This window comes from Hemitrygon akajei, chromosome 18 (genome assembly GCF_048418815.1).
Source record: "Hemitrygon akajei chromosome 18, sHemAka1.3, whole genome shotgun sequence".
NCBI classification, from domain to species: domain Eukaryota; kingdom Metazoa; phylum Chordata; class Chondrichthyes; order Myliobatiformes; family Dasyatidae; genus Hemitrygon; species Hemitrygon akajei.
Genome location: NC_133141.1, coordinates 22,028,609 through 22,044,396, shown reverse-complemented (window position 1 = coordinate 22,044,396; position 15,788 = coordinate 22,028,609). Strand labels below are relative to the sequence as shown.

The following is a 15,788-nucleotide window of genomic DNA, read 5'->3' as shown; positions in this document are numbered from 1 at the left end:
GTTAGATAACAGACCATAACTTTCTTTCTTTTCAGTTTCACCACTCACTGCAGTTCGCCAATCACCTGGAGTGTTCTACCTGATGAGTTGATTTGACTTGTGGGGACTAAGTGCCACCACATGCGTTTGGAGATTATAGTGATGTCTGATGCCTTGTAAAGTTGTAACTTGACCAACTGATTGTTGATAAATATGTTGACATACATTCTCCTGGGGGCGAAGTCAACTTTGAACATGACCCCTAAGTTCCTTGCAGATTTTGATGACTTTTGAAACTTCTTGTCCTTGTGCTTCACTGGAACTAGGAGACAGTGAAAGACAGCAAAAGCATTCTTTGTGACCACAGCGTTGGCATTTGCTGCAAACGGTTTCTTGTATTGTCAGTTTCTCACATAATGCCACACCCCACAGTTCCAACAAGCTGCGTATGGCCACTTAGAGACCTGCTGAGCGACGATGTCAATGCAGTTTCCAATGGCCCAGACACGGTTCTGTTGGACCAGATTGAAACCATGTTTCGGGTTGATCAAACACTGACACTCTTGAGTGACAGCTTGTAGAGTCATATCAGGGTCTTGCTCCAGTCTGGTCAGGAGCCCTTTGTAAATGTCTGCATCAGCAGGTGCCTGGAGTCTGCAAATAAAAATTAGACATTTCAACTGTGATTCAGTCATGTTACCCAGCTGGAACTTTTTCACATTTGTGATTGATGACACTGGCATATGCACTGAAGTCATTGGCGTCGTAGTTAACGAGTTTTAGGCATTGGTAGTGAACACTAAAGAGAAGACTGCTTGGGAGCTGTCAGACAGTTTCGTCAAGCATTAGGCTACATGGGTTCCAGCATGAATGAAATTGAAATAATGCTGAAGTTCAGCAATACCCAATTTTTGGAGCAAGGTGCGCATCTTCCACAAGTCGTCTTAACCGCTGAACTCAACCCGGAAGATACCTTCGTAAAGTTTAAACCATAATTTAAATATAACTCCTGAAGTGGCATAGAACTGGAAATCAGCACTTGGACGCAACGACTAACTCATACGAGTCTTTTCAGTGTTTAACTTTTCTCCTTTAACCTATTGGTCAAAGCTTCAGTTAATTTCAACTGGGCCACCTCAAATTGGGTTTTCTGCTGTTGTAGAATTCAGTTGAAATTGCAACATTGATATAACACACCACTTTGTCGTCAATTTGTTGTGTTTGCTCACCTATAACTATTGATGGTACCCGAAGCCAGGAGATAGGATAAAGCCAGAACTCGAAACACTGCTTTATTCAGTAAAACCACACAACTTCTAATCTCAAAACTCAACTCTACATCCCAAAGAGCATTCAAGATGTTGCTTGAATCAACGAGAGAACAGATACTTAACACAACAAGGCAAAAAGGTAAATGAAAATACCAGGATTCGTCTGAGATCAACATGGAGATAGAACAAGAAAAGGAAAGCTTTTTGTGCCTAGTAGAATGACATTGGTAGCAAGGCCAAAAGAGAAGTTACTCTAGAGCCAAAGCAAATGTCCAGCACAGAGTAAGGGGCTAAAGAATTCTTGGTGGACTGAGAAAGACCTGGAAGTCCAGAAAATGGCACTCTGGTGACATGAGAGGCTTCTTCAGTGCTACCAAAGGCGTTTATGGTCTAAGTTCCTGATTTGACAAAGGCATTTGATGCAGTAGACCATCATGATCTCTGGTGTATACTATCAAGACATGGCTGCCCTGACGAGTACTCATGAATACTGAGGCTTCTGTGCGATGGCACATCAGCCACAATGTTCAATGAAAGTGGCACTGAATCAGAACCCTTCACTGTCAAGACAGGAGTCAGACAGGTCCGTATCATTGCACCCACCCTATTTGACATCTTTCTTGCTGCTATTCTTTACCTCATTGGCCAAGACCTGCCACGTGGAATCTCAAATGTGTATAGAATGGACAACAGGCTTTTCAACCTCAACCAGTTCAAGGCCAAGAACAAGATCAGCACTGCCACTATCATGGTCTTCAATATAAGGATGACAATGCCATCACAGAGCACTCTGAAGACCTCCAAAGTATCCTGAATGTTTTTTCAAAGGCATATAGTGCTCTAGGTCTTGTATTGAACATAAAAAAGACACAGGTCCTATATCTGACACCATTCAACCAGCCACTTATCCAGCCCTCCCTAAAAGTTGACAATATTGTTCTTGAAAATGTAAACCACTTTCCCTACCATGGCAGCATTCTCTTCTCAGAAGCAGACATCAACTCAGAGATCAACCACCATCCAGGTGGTGCTAGTGAAGCCTATGCAAGATTAAGGAAAAGGGCCTTTTAAGACCCTAACCTACAGGCCCAAACAATACTTTTGGTTTGCAGAGCAGTTGTCCTTCCTACATGATTGTATAGAGGTCAATCATGGACTGGACCATTTACATTCACCTCCTGAAAGCCCTGGAACAATACCCCCAAAGAGCCTTACGAAAGAGTTTGAGGATCAGCCAAAAGCACAGACACACTAACACCAGCATACTGGAGGAGACCAACATGAACAGCATCTCCACCACGATAGAGCAACACCAACTCTGATGGATAGGTCTTGTCACTTGGATGCCTAACTCACATCTCCCCAAACTGATCATTAACTACTGTGATGTGAGTGCAACTGGGTGATAGTCATTGAGGCAGCTCACCCTGCTCCTCGCGCTATATCTGGTATGATAAATGCTCTTCTGAAGCAGGTTGGAACCTTTGATTACTGTAGCGCGAGATTGAAGATGTCCTTGAGCACTCCTGGCAGTTGGTTGGCACAGGTTTTCAGTGCCCTTGCCAGGGTTGCAGATGGTAAGATCTGACTCCTCTGCTATCAGATCCCACAATCCACAGCCCTTTGTCACCTCCACCCCTCACTTCCCAGCCTCTGTAACTATCTCAACTCCGCCTCCTCCATCTACCTATCCCACCTCCTCAACTGGATATATCTATCTCCTGCCAACATGTACCCCAACCCTCTCCATCACCTTGTTATACTAACTATCCCCCCTCTATTCTTTCAGTCCTAATGAAAGGTCTCGACCCAAAATAATCATCCATCCATTTCCCTCCACGGATGCTGCCTGACCCATTGAGTTCCTTCCAGCATCTTTATTTATTAAGATACAGCATGGAATAGGCCCCTACAGCCCTTTGAGTTGCACAGACCAACAATCCCTCGATTTAATCCTAGCCTAATCACAGGACAATTTATAATGAACAATTAACCTACCAACCGGTATGTCTTTGGACTGTGGGAAGAAACCAGAGCACCCAGAAGAAAACCCACAGAGAATGTACAAACTCCTTACAGGCAGCAGTGGGAATTGAACCTGGGTGGTGGTACTGTAAAGTGTTGTGCTAGCCATTACACTACCGTGCCACCTCGTTTTCTCATCTTGATTTTTCTCACTTCAGAAAGCATCTAATATTTCCTTCACCATTGCTGATTAATGTTCCAAAGTCACCATCAGATCAAGAGCCACCCCATTCTCAGGACCACTGCTAAGATGCCCAAGACCACAGGATATAGGATGAAAGTGAGGAATAAGAGGTTTAGGGTGGATCACAGGAAAAATTGTTTCCACAGAGGGCAGTTAGAATCTGAAACACGCTGCCTGAGGGGGTAGTTCAGGCAGACACTCTCAGTGTTTAAGAATCATCAAGACAAGTATTTGGATCACTAAGGCAGAGAAGGCTATGGACCGAGTATAATACTTAATGTTCAGCATGGAGATGGTGGGCTGAAGGGCCTGTTTTAGGGCTCTAATTGCTGCCCATCACAGCCTGGTGACAAATGAAATCCAAGAGACGGCACTCTTTGAGACAAGAGACTACAGACGCCTGATTCTGGAGCAAAAAACAAACTGATGGAAAAACTCAGCAGGTCGAGCAGTCTCTGTGGAGGTAAAGGGATGGTTGATGTTTCAGGTACTGATGCAGGAACTTAGCATAATTTTGTCTTATGGCTCCAGATTTCAGTGTCTGCAGTCTTTTATGCTTCCAAGCACAAAACTCTGCCCGTGTTTGAATGAACTGTGTACGTGCAAGTTCCTCAAAGGAAATGTTATCTAAGAAGTATATATCTTGAGGAAGGATAGGGTTGCACATATCGGCAACTGTTACACTGTGGTTACCCTAGGAACTGGTTAGATTACACATGGGGTATTGGGTCCATATATGATCAACACAGCAGTAAACATCAAACAGAAACTCTGGAGAAATGGCTTCAGTGTGTGAAGGAGAAAGTTCCTGGGAAACAAAGGGTGGGGGCGGGGGTTGAATCTTACTGTCTTATATAAAATACTAATGATCAAATTCAGGATGTTGCCTTAGAGTAAGGTGAAAGCAAGAGGAAGTGAAGAGTAGTCCAAGAAGGTTTTATTTATTCAAATAAAATATAAGATGACTGGGGCAAAAATATCAGGGTTATTTGAACACAATTATATTCTGCAATGGGGCAATTAAAGTACCAGAGTATCAGTTCTTGTCTTGGACTCTTGTGGCAAATGTTTTTTTAATTATCCAGAGCATTTGGCCCATCCCAATTTTAATCATTCTATCACAGCTACCAAGGGGTTAACATTTGGAATTCCCTCACTAAAACTTTTTTTTGTAACTTATTTTTTTATTGAAGTTCATCAAACAAACATTTCCATAAAATGTATTCCAGACATTGTACTTATATATCATATAATCATATATATCACAAATCTATATATATATAAATATATATATCAGAAATGATTCTACTACCATTATCTGAATTATATGCTTTTCTAAAGAGCTCTATCAAGCATGTATTCGCCTTGGTTACATTTTAAAGCGTCTTATTAACATATTGTCGCATCTGTAAATACCGATAAAAATCTTGTTTTTCTAATAAGTGTTTCTCTTTAAGCATTTCAAAACGGAACAGTGTTCCTTCTTTTATTATGTTGCAAAGAACTGTTATTCCTTTAGCTGTCCAGTCCTTAAATCTAGCATCCAATTTATTTGGTGTAAAATCGGAGTCATATGCACACCATTTAAGAATTGCAATATCTCCCTCTAGATTATATTCTTTTATAGTAGTTTTCCATATTTTAAGAGTCAATTTCACCCATGGATTATCAATAGTATTTATGTACCTTTGCAGGTTGTTATCAGCCAAAATTGCTTGTATGGGGATGGGAAGTACCCGCTCCTCAATGTTTTTCCATTGAGCGTCATATGATGGGTTACACCAACATATCACAACTGTGCTGCAAAATAATAATCTCTAAGAGAAGGTAGGCCCCATCCCCCCTTTTCCTTTGCTAACTGCCAAGTTTTGAGACGAACTTCAGGCCTTTTACCCTGCCAAATATACCTTGATAGCATCTTGTTCCATTCATTGAATTGATTTTGATTAATCTCTATTGGTAGGGTCTGAAAGAGATATAACAGTCTGGGCAGTATATTCATTTTAATAGACTCAATCCTTGAACTGAGACTGAAAAAAGGAATCAGGCTCCATCTTGCCACATCTTCCTTAATTTTTTTATATAGAGGCTGATAATTACATTCTGATAATTTTGCCAAATCTTTTGGCATAATGATGCCCAAATATTTGAAAGACTCTGTGTGCCATGCCCAGGGGTATCGACTTACAATTTCTCTTGGTGGGCTATAGTAATATGAAAGTAATTGGGTTTTATCTATGTTGATCTTGTATCCTGATAATTGACCATATTGTTCAAAGGATTACATCAATTTAGGTAAAGAGTATGTTGGTTGCCCTAGGTAGATCAAAATGTCATCCGCATAACAAGCCAATTTATGCTCTGTCCCTTTAATAGTAATTCCCCTGATATCTTCATTTTGTCTGATGTATTGAGCTAATGGTTCCAGATACAGCGCGAAGAGTAGTGGTGACCATGCACAACCCTGTCTCGTACCCCTTTCTAGGGTAAGACTATTTGATAAATATCCATTGATTTTAATCCTAGCAGTAGGATTGTCATATAGTGTCTGTATAGTTTTAATAATTGTGTCTTGGAAACCAAATCTATGTAAAACTCTGTAAAGAAAATTCCAATTAACCGAATCAAATGCTTTTTCAGCATCCACGCTTATCACTATTGCTTCGATTTTATTTTTTTGTATATGATCTATAATGTGAAGTGTCTTTCGTATATTGTCTTGAGTCTGGCGTTGTCGTATAAAACCTGTCTGATCATTACGTATCAGTATGGGTAGAAACTCCTCTAATCGTTTGGCCATGATGGAGGAAAATAACCTATAATCTACATTAAGAACGGATATTGGTCTAAATGACCCGCATTCCATTTTATCCTTGCCTTCTTTCGGTATAGCTGAGATTATCGCTTCCCTCCAACTGGGTGGCATTTGTGCCTTTTTTAGAGCCCAGTTCAGTGTGGGGAGTAAAATAGGAATTAACTCATTTTTAAATTCTTTGTACCACTCTGCCGTATACCCATCTGATCCTGGTGACTTGCTTAATTTAAGCCTACTAATTGCAGCTTTTAATTCATCTTCATTTGTGTCAGCAGTCATCCTATTTTGTTCTTCGCTTAAAGTGGGTAACTCTAGAGAATTCAAGAAGGTGTCAATTTGGGTTATGCTTCCTCCTGGAACTTTGGAATATAGTGTTTTGTAAAACACTCCCTCACTAAAACTTATCTCTCTCCTCCTTCAGGATGCTCTTTAAAGCCTCCATTTAACCATCTTCATTCATGGCCGATTTGTCTGGAAACCACTCCTGCGTGGGAGGGTTTATTGCACTCAAGGTGCTAGGTAAATACAAATTAGAATCATAGAGCACAACATCACAGAAACCGACCCTTTGGCCCATCTAGTCTGTGCTGAAATTCTATTCTACCTACTCCCATCAACATTCACCTGCACCATATTCCTCGATACCCCTCCCATCCATGTACTTATCCAAATTCTCTGATGTTGAAATTGAACCCACATCCACCATTTCTGCTGGCAAATCATTCCACACTCTCACCACCATCTGAGTGAAGAAGTGCCCCTCAGGTTTCTCTTAAATATTTCACCTTTCACCCTGACCTACTGTATGACCTCTAGTTGTAGTCTCACCTAATCTTGATGAAAAGGTCTGCTTGCGTCTACCCCCCTCATTATTCTGGCTAACTCTTTCAAATTTCCCTTCATTGTGCAAAATTGATTATTGCTGTTGATGTCGTAGCATCAGACAAATACTACAATGGAAGAATTTACTTTCAAATTCACTGAAGGTTGTCGGCATCAAGAATCATCTCAGCTATATTTACTTTATTGAAACAAAAATATAAAATGCTGCATTTTATATGCTTAATGTCAACAAACAGGAAACTGCAAAAAGGTGCATTTGCTGCCCTCTTGTGAACATTAACTTACTTAGTAACAGTTATAGCAAGACCCTAAACAGTGCTGATACAGAGCGATCTCGGGGTCTAAGTCCATAGCTCCTGGAAAGTGGCCACACAAGTTGATCATGTGGTAAGGGAGGTGTATGGCATGCTTGCCTTCAGTCGTTGAGGAACTGAGTTCAGGAGTCAAGTAATTATGTTGCAGCTTTATAAAACTTCAGCTGATTTGGTCATGATCACAGTGCTATTTGTGGGATATTTCTGTGCATCCATTATCTACCATCCTTCCTTGATTATAACAGCGGGTGTAAAAGCTTTGTGATTACCCGAGGTTGTGAAAGGTATCGTTAAAAACTCAGCTTTCCTTTCCCCTTTGGAGCACAGTGATAAGGAGGGTAGAGAGGTGCAGAGTCTCGGTTTAGCGTTGACAATGCTCGTAGTTCAAGGAAAGTTTGAAAACTTTCTAGGTGAGGTCCGGAGGACCATCACTGGTACCCGCAAGGCTGTTAAAGGGTGTGCACATTCCTATTGATACAAAATGCTGGAGGAACTCATCATCAAGACAGGCAGCATCTATGGAGGGGAATGAACAGTTGATGTTTTCAGCCAAGACTGTTTATTTCCCTCCATATATACTGCCCAACTTGCTGAGTTCCTCCAGCATTTTTTGTGCATTGCTCATCTGGAATCTTGTGCATTCCTAGTGCAAAGTGCTTTAACAGCTACTGAGTTGGATTTAGTGCATCATTAATGGTCCTCACCAACCGGGACATGCTCTCTTCCCACTGGGGAGCCTAAAGACCCACACTCAACATTTTAGGAACAGCTTCTGAGCAGTGGACGGCTCGGACTGAGAGACCCCATCGGCTGCTTTGAAATGGGGACCAAGGAGGGAGTGACAGATTGTTTAAAGTGAGCGGCAGAAAAGGAGTGAATAACATGTGTTTTTGGCTACAGCTGGCTTCCAACACATCAGGGTATTCACTCGGACCCTTATCCCTACATGGTTTAACCTCTTCACTTGGATTCTCTTGGTTAGGAACTGCAGCAAAAGACTTAGCCATTAGCTTGGCCTCCCCTATTTCAGTGACTGTCCTTTGGCCCCGATCAATCAACGCTGCAATATCGTCGTCCCTATGAATCCACCACCCCTCAGTTTCTTAAACACAAAAAGGATTTGGGGTCCTGCCGCCAGCTTGAGAGCCACACCTGAGTGTGCACCGTGATTCTGGAAGTAATTGCAGGCTGCGCACCGGAACGCTCTCCCGGAGTTCTATGGGCTGGAGAGGAGGAGAGAGCACCCTGGTTGTTGCTGCTATTCTCAGGCTGGCAATGAATTACAGGATATCCTCTTGGTCCAGCACTACTTTGAAGTGCAATACGTTCTTGAAGCATTTCATGACACTGGATTCAGTTTCATGTTTGGAAGATGAAATTAGGATAGCACAGTCCAACTGGAGGCAGTAATGCACCTTTAAGTTGGACTGCCAACTGCCATTAAAAGATAGAAGAAGATAGAAGGAACAGCTTCTTCCCCTTTGCCATCAGATTTCTATACAGTCTATGAGCACTATCTCGTTATTTGTCTTTTACACTATTTAAATTTGTGACTTGTAGTAAGTTTATGTCTTTGCACTGTACTGCTGCCACAAAACAACAAATTTCATGACATATGTCAGTGACAATAATAAACCTGATTCTGATCTTCAATCTTTACACATACCTGAGAGGGAAGATGGCATTTGGTGTGACATCTCATTCAAAAATGTGGCATTTCCTACACTGACACTGGGCTAAATTATGTGCTCAGGTCTGTGGAGGGGGGCCTGAATCCACAAACTTTTGACTACAAGCTGGGAGCACTACCCTCCAAGGCATGAATTTCACAAGTCATTAGTTAATGACATGCAGAGCAGAATGCATATGACACAATCCGCACTGAATCCAGGTGAAATGAAGAGAGGTGGGAGTTGCTTCACATTTAGTATAAATGCCAGCATTCATCAGTTTGCTTGTTTCACTTTTGGTTGTTAAAAAGATGGAATCAAATGGAAAGCCAAAAGAGTGCTAGAAAATTTTATTGTATTGATACAGGTATTCTCAGCTTTGCTATAGTTAGCCAAAATTATCATCATAATTAATAACAATATGATTAACGTGTTTTACAGAGATAATATGTTTCACTCCCTCCCCCACACTCACCAATTGTACCATGTCCTGGAGGCATAGGCAGACTCCTCTTACAGGGTTTCCTCCAGCACTTTGCCATCTGAGAGCATTGGGAGCATTTTCACTGAACAATCAATTAAGGACCCAGGTCTTGGTGTCACTACCTGCAGTTTCACTGTGGGTTGCCGGCTAGTTAATCAGCAAGTAGATAAGCTGGCTGATTTACTCCCCCACCCCAGGGTTACCAACATTGCTTATAAATCCCCATGACCAGTCTAGGGATCAATCCTGGGCAAATAAACCAGAAAATGCTGGAAACACAGCGGGTCAGGCTGCATCTGTGGAGGGAGAAACAGTTAAAGCTTCATCAAAAATGGGGAAAAGAAAACCAAAACAGTTTCCTTTCTTTCCCAGTTCAGACAAAGGATCTCCAACCTGAAATGTTAACTGTTTCTCTCGCTGTGCTTGACCTGTTGAGAGTTGCCAGCAGTTTCTGGTTTTATTTTAGATTTGCAGAATCTGCAGTTTTTTTTTGACTCATTGATCTTTCACTGAACAGCTTGATCTGAACGGCTCAGAACGAACATCTCAAGTTGCACTGTGCAAACAAGGCCAGTTATCCGAGGAGCTATTTATTTTTTTCAGTTCAGATAAGATTATTGGCTCGATTTTTTTGCTGAAGCTACATTACCTTTTCTGCTTTGGTTGTAGATTTCAGAGAACGCTTGCCAACAGGCACCTTGCTGACTATTGTTCACATTGTCAATATGTATGCCTAAGTGACCAAGACTGGAACTTTTTCCCACTTTCAACCCTCTCACAATTGGGGCATGACAGGATTGATATTGAGATGTTTTCAGCCAACTCAAAAATAAGGGCAGGTGTGTAGAAATTTCTTCTTGGAGAATGGGGAATCTCTCCAATTCTCTACCCCACAGGGGGTGGTGGTAGCTCAGTCAGTGAATATACAGTATTTAAGGTGGGGGTTGAGTAATTTTTGAATTGAGGGTTATGGGGAAGCAGCAAGGAGAAGGGTTTGAGGCCTGCATAGATCGAACATGATTAGGTCAATGGTGGGACAGGCTGGAGGGAACTGGAGGCCTTCTCCTGCTCCTATTGTGTTTAATGAATAGTTCCAGCATGACTATCAAGAGATGTCTCAGGTAAATGCAAGGGGAGGCCTTGAAACCAACAGCTACCCTGCCATGGTAGCCTCTTACCAATGGGAGTGGCTGTCACTTCACAAGATCTAGTGAATAGGTCAATATAGCAATGACAGAGTAACAGTTAGCACTCCTAAGGACTGATCAGGCTACACCTACATCTCTCACCTACGAAACATGGGGGGGTGGGGTGGTGGTGACTTAATTTTGGGGGGGAAGACAACAGTGTTGTTGATTTGCTCACTCGATGGCCTCAGGTATGATGCCAGTGATCCCGTTTCTTGGACTTGGAGAGCTGGGGAAGGGATACGACAGGAGAGAAACTAACAAGTGAAAGCTCTGGAAATGGTGGGAATCGGGAAAGCCCCATCCCTTCATTCCAATCTGAAGGCTGACTTTCAACCCCACCTACTGGATGTCTGATAAAGGCTTCGGAATCAAGTTGGAGAGCAGGAAGTCACAAACAACCGTCGGCATGTATGAAAGCGGAATCCAGACCAACTTGGCGTCCCATCCAGCTGCGTACCGCGTGCGGGGGTATTGGGCAGTGAGCGCATGCTCCATGCAGTTGGTGACTTTTGACAGGTCACTGTCACAGAGGATGTTCATGGAAAACTTCTGGACCTTCAAATCTGGAAAGAGAAATGACAAAAAGAAAGCTGTTTATTCTTGGTAACTGGTTTATCATTACCACATGTGCTGAGTTTCAGTGAAAAGCTTTCATTTGCCTGCCAGCCAGTCAAATCATTCCAACATAAGTATATTGAGGTAATACACAAGGGAAGAGAAACAGAATGCAGAATATAAACTCGGTGGCCACTTGATTTTATTTTATTTAGAGAGGAAATCCATGCGTTTTGCGGTAGACTGCCCAGACTCCTTGCAGACGGCACTGAAATGAACTCCGAACCCAGCTGTAATAGTGTCCAAAAATACAGGTGCATTACACATATATCAGTTACACCTGTACACCTGCTCGTTAATGCAAATCTCTAATCAGCCAATCATGTGGCAGCAACTCAGTGCATGAAAGCATGCAGATATGGTTCAGTTGTTGTTCCGATCGAACATCAGAACGGGGGAGAAAATGTGATCCTAGTGGCCTTGACTGTGGAATGATTGTTGGTGCCAGACGGGGTGGTTTAAATAGCTCAGAAACTGCTGATCTCCTGGGATCTTCATGCGTAGCAGTCTCCAGAGTTTACAGAGAATGGTGCGAAAAACAAAAAAAAGCATCCAGTGAGCGGCAGTTCTGTGAGCTAAATTGCCTTGTTACTGAGAGGAGAATAGAATATTGAACCACAGAACCATAATGATACTGGCATGGGTAGAAGATTGGCTAATTGGCAGGAGGCAAGGAGAGGAATAAAGGGAGCTTTCTCTGGTTAGCTGCTGACGACCAGTGGTGCTTCGCAGGGGTCTGTGTTGGGACCGCTTCTTTTTGCATTATATATCAGTGATTTAGATGATGGAATTGATGGCTTTGCAGCCAAGTTTGCGGACAGTACTAAGATTGGTGGAGGGGTAAGTTGTGTTGAGGAAGCAGCGAGTCTGCAGAGGACTTAGATTATGAGAATGAGGAAGTAGTGGCAGATGGAATACGGTGTTGGGAAGTGTATGGTCATGCACTTTGGTAGAAAGAATAAAAGCATAGACTATTTTCCAAACAGGGAGAAAATTCAAAAAGCTAAGATGCAAAGGGTCTTGGGAGTCCTCATACAGAATTCCCTAAAGGTTAACTTGCAAGTTGAGTCAGTGGTGGGGAAGACAAATGCAATGTTCGCATTCATTTTGAGATGACTAGAATATAAAAGCAAGCATGTAATTTTGAGACTTTATAAGGCACTGGTGAGGCCTCATTTGGAGTATTGTGAGCAGTTTTGAGCCCCTTATCTAAGAAAGGATGTGCTGACATTGGAGAAGGTTCAGAGGAGGTTCATGATAATCATTCTGGGTATGAAAGGGTTATCATATGAGGAACATTTGATGTCTCTGGGCTTGTACTCATTGGAATTTAGAAGAATCAGGGGGATCTCAGAAAGGCCTTGATAGAGTGGATGTGGAGAGGATGTTTCCTATAGTAGGGAGTCTAGGACCAGAGGGCACAGCTTCAGAATAGAGGGATGTCCAGTTAGAATGGAGTTGAGGAGGAACTTCTTTAGCTAGAGAGTGGTGAATCTGTGGAATTTATTGCCAGGCAGTGTGGAGGCCAGGTGATTAGGTATATTTAAGGTGGAGTTTGATAGGTTATTGATTAGTCAGGGTGTGAAAGGTTATGGGGAGAAGGAAGGAGAATGGGGTTGAGAGGAAAATGGATCAGTCATGATGAAATGGCAGAGCAGACTCAATGAGCTGAATAGCCTAATTCTGCTCCAATGTCTAACGGACAATGGCCAGACTGGTTCAAGCTAACCTGAAGGCAACAGAAACTCAAACAACCATGCATTCCAATGTGGTGTGCAGAAGAGCATCTCTGAATGCACAACACACCTTAATATTGAAGTGGATGGGCTACAGCAGCAGAAGACCATGAACCTACACTTAGTGGCCATTTTATTAGGTACAGGAGAGATCTAATAAAGTGGCCACTGGGTGTAGTGTTACAGTTACAGAGAAATGCAGTGCAAGGCATCACATAAAGTGCAGGGCCATGACAAGGGAGATAGGGATGTAGATTTTTGCAAATAAAGCGGCATGAGGTGTCTTATGTTTAAGATAAACAGTAATAACTCATTTATTGTACCCCAAACACAGAACTCAAAGCATGGCAAGAAAACTTCTCCGCAATTATGTCATCACGTCAGACCAGCCTCTTAAGTTGAACCCCATCTCAATGTTGGTGGTTGTGAATTAAAGCAGCACACACAAAATGCTGGTGGAACACAGCAGGCCAGGCAGCAACAATAGGGAGAAGCGCTGTCGACATTTCGGGGCCGAGACGGCGACAGTGCTTCTCCCTATAGATGCTGCCTGGCCTGCTGCGTTCCACCAGCATTTTGTGTGTGCTGCTTGAATTTCCAGCATCTGCAGATTTCCTCGTGGTTGTGAATTATGTATTTTTCCACCCATTATGTTACCCTACACAAGCTCCCCCCAGATTTCACTAAAACCAGCATTGTGAGCTTGTCTGGAGCTGAGACAAGCCCCCTGGCTCAGGTTCTGTGTCCCATGGATGGAGGAATCGCAGGTGCCTCTGGTTCATCCAGAGATGCGTTGACACACTCATTGTCTTGTCGTGATGGCAGGGGCATGGTTGTGGAATCTTTCAACTTTTGATGGGCTGGTTTAAGGCGATCTACTGAAATACATTCAGGTTTACCTCTTTTATCTATGATAGAAGTCTTTTCTGTTCCAAAATGCATCGTAAGGGGGCCGAAGGGGATGTTGGTGTGCATCACGGAGGCCGAAAACAAACGAGGCGGAATGTAGGTCAACAGGAACCCAAGAGTGCTGTACACCATGATGGGAGGTAGGAATAGGTGAAAAGGAGTTGAATTTACTGAGGAGGGTGGAATGCTGTTGAGAGGCCGACCAGGTGGTCATGGCAGTAGGAATGAAATCCCCTGGCAGTCATAACGGCTGCCCATATACCAATTCTGCCACGGGCAACTGTAGGATCTCTTTCAGAGTTGTTCTGAGCGCCAGCAGGACCCATAGGAGATGATCATGCCACCACTATCTGTCATGGAAGCTCTCAGAGCAGCCTTTAAGGAGCAGTGAAACCGTTTGCTTAGGCCATTGGACTGTGGGTGGTACGCCATGGTGTGATGTAGCCTAATGCTGAGGTTCTGGGGCATCGCAGCCCAGAAGTCTGATATGAATTGGGGAACACTGTCAGAGGAAATATCAAATGGGGCATCAAACCAAACAACCCAGGTGCTGATGAACACCCGAGGCACGTCTGCAGCCATCGTCACTGCTGGAGTGATGATCCCTGGCCCCCTGGTGGAGGGACAGCATTTGGCCCCCTGGTGGAAGGACAGCCTTTGGCCCCCTGGTGGAGGGACAGCATTTGGCCCCCTGGTGGAAGGACAGCCTTTGGCCCCCTGGTGGAGGGACAGCCTTTGGCCCCCTGCTGGAGTGATGATCCCTGGCCCCCTGGTGGAGGGACAGCATTTGGCCCCCTGGTGGAAGGACAGCCTTTGGCCCCCTGGTGGAGGGATAGCCTTTGGCCCCCTGGTGGAAGGACAGCCTTTGGCCCCCTGGTGGAGGGATAGCCTCTGGCCCCCTGCTGGAGGGATAGCCTTTGGCCCCCTGGTGGTATGATCCACCAAGGTAAGAAGTTGCGTAAAACCGCAGAAGGGGGGAAGAGGGCCAACAAGTGCCACATTGACGTGGTCAAACCATTGCTTGGGGACCTCAATAATGTGCCAATGGTGCCTGTACATGAGGGTTAATTTTTTCCCGCTGGCACTCCACACAAGCTGCAGTCCAATCATGCTCGTCCTTTCTGAAGCCATACCAAACAAACTTTAGTGCAATCTGTTTCTGTAAGGTCTGGCCCGGATGCGAGAGGTGATATATAGAGTTGAAAACAGTCCATCTCCAGTTTGCGGGCACGATGGGGTGAGTGTGATCAGTTGAGACATCGCACTGGAGAGAAACCCCAGCTTCCCTGAACTTAATGTCAGCCTACAGTAGGCTGATGATTGCTGTTCGGTAAGCCTGGACCTCTGGGTCACAGGCTCGGTCGGCTGCCATGCCGGCGACATAGTCAACACCGATGTGTATGACCACAATGGCTGGCCGTGAGAAGCAACCAGCCACAGTAATTTTTTACCCTTTGATAGGTTGTATATCAGTTGTAAACTCTGATGTGTAGGCAAGGTAGTGTTGCTGCCGTGCAGACCAAGGGTCTGATATTTTGGCCGTTGCGCGCATACATTCAACGAATGCTGTGAAATAGCAACCTTCTAGAAGAAAACAAAATTAGTGGGCAGCCAGATAGAGACCGTGAAGCTCATGGTTAAGTGTGCTGTACTTCCTTTCGGAGGGACAGAGCTGCCGGCTGAAGAAGGTGAGCGGCTGCCCACACCTCCAACTGTTCATGCACAGCATAGTCTGAAGCGTCAGTAGTAATGG

General features: G+C 43.7%; 1 protein-coding gene across 2 annotated transcripts in view; it reads right to left on the bottom strand.

Moving 5' to 3' along the window:
* Nucleotides 1–9,434: 9,434 nt before the first annotated feature.
* Nucleotides 9,435–15,788, bottom strand: part of rdh5 (retinol dehydrogenase 5 (11-cis/9-cis)) — a 79,785-nt gene continuing 73,431 nt past the window's right edge. For both annotated transcript variants that reach the window (XM_073071054.1, XM_073071053.1), the window contains exon 5: nt 9,435–11,338. In XM_073071054.1, coding sequence (XP_072927155.1) covers nt 11,115–11,338 — 224 coding nt within the window. In that variant the 3' untranslated portion in view covers nt 9,435–11,114. The remainder of the gene's footprint in view (nt 11,339–15,788) is intronic.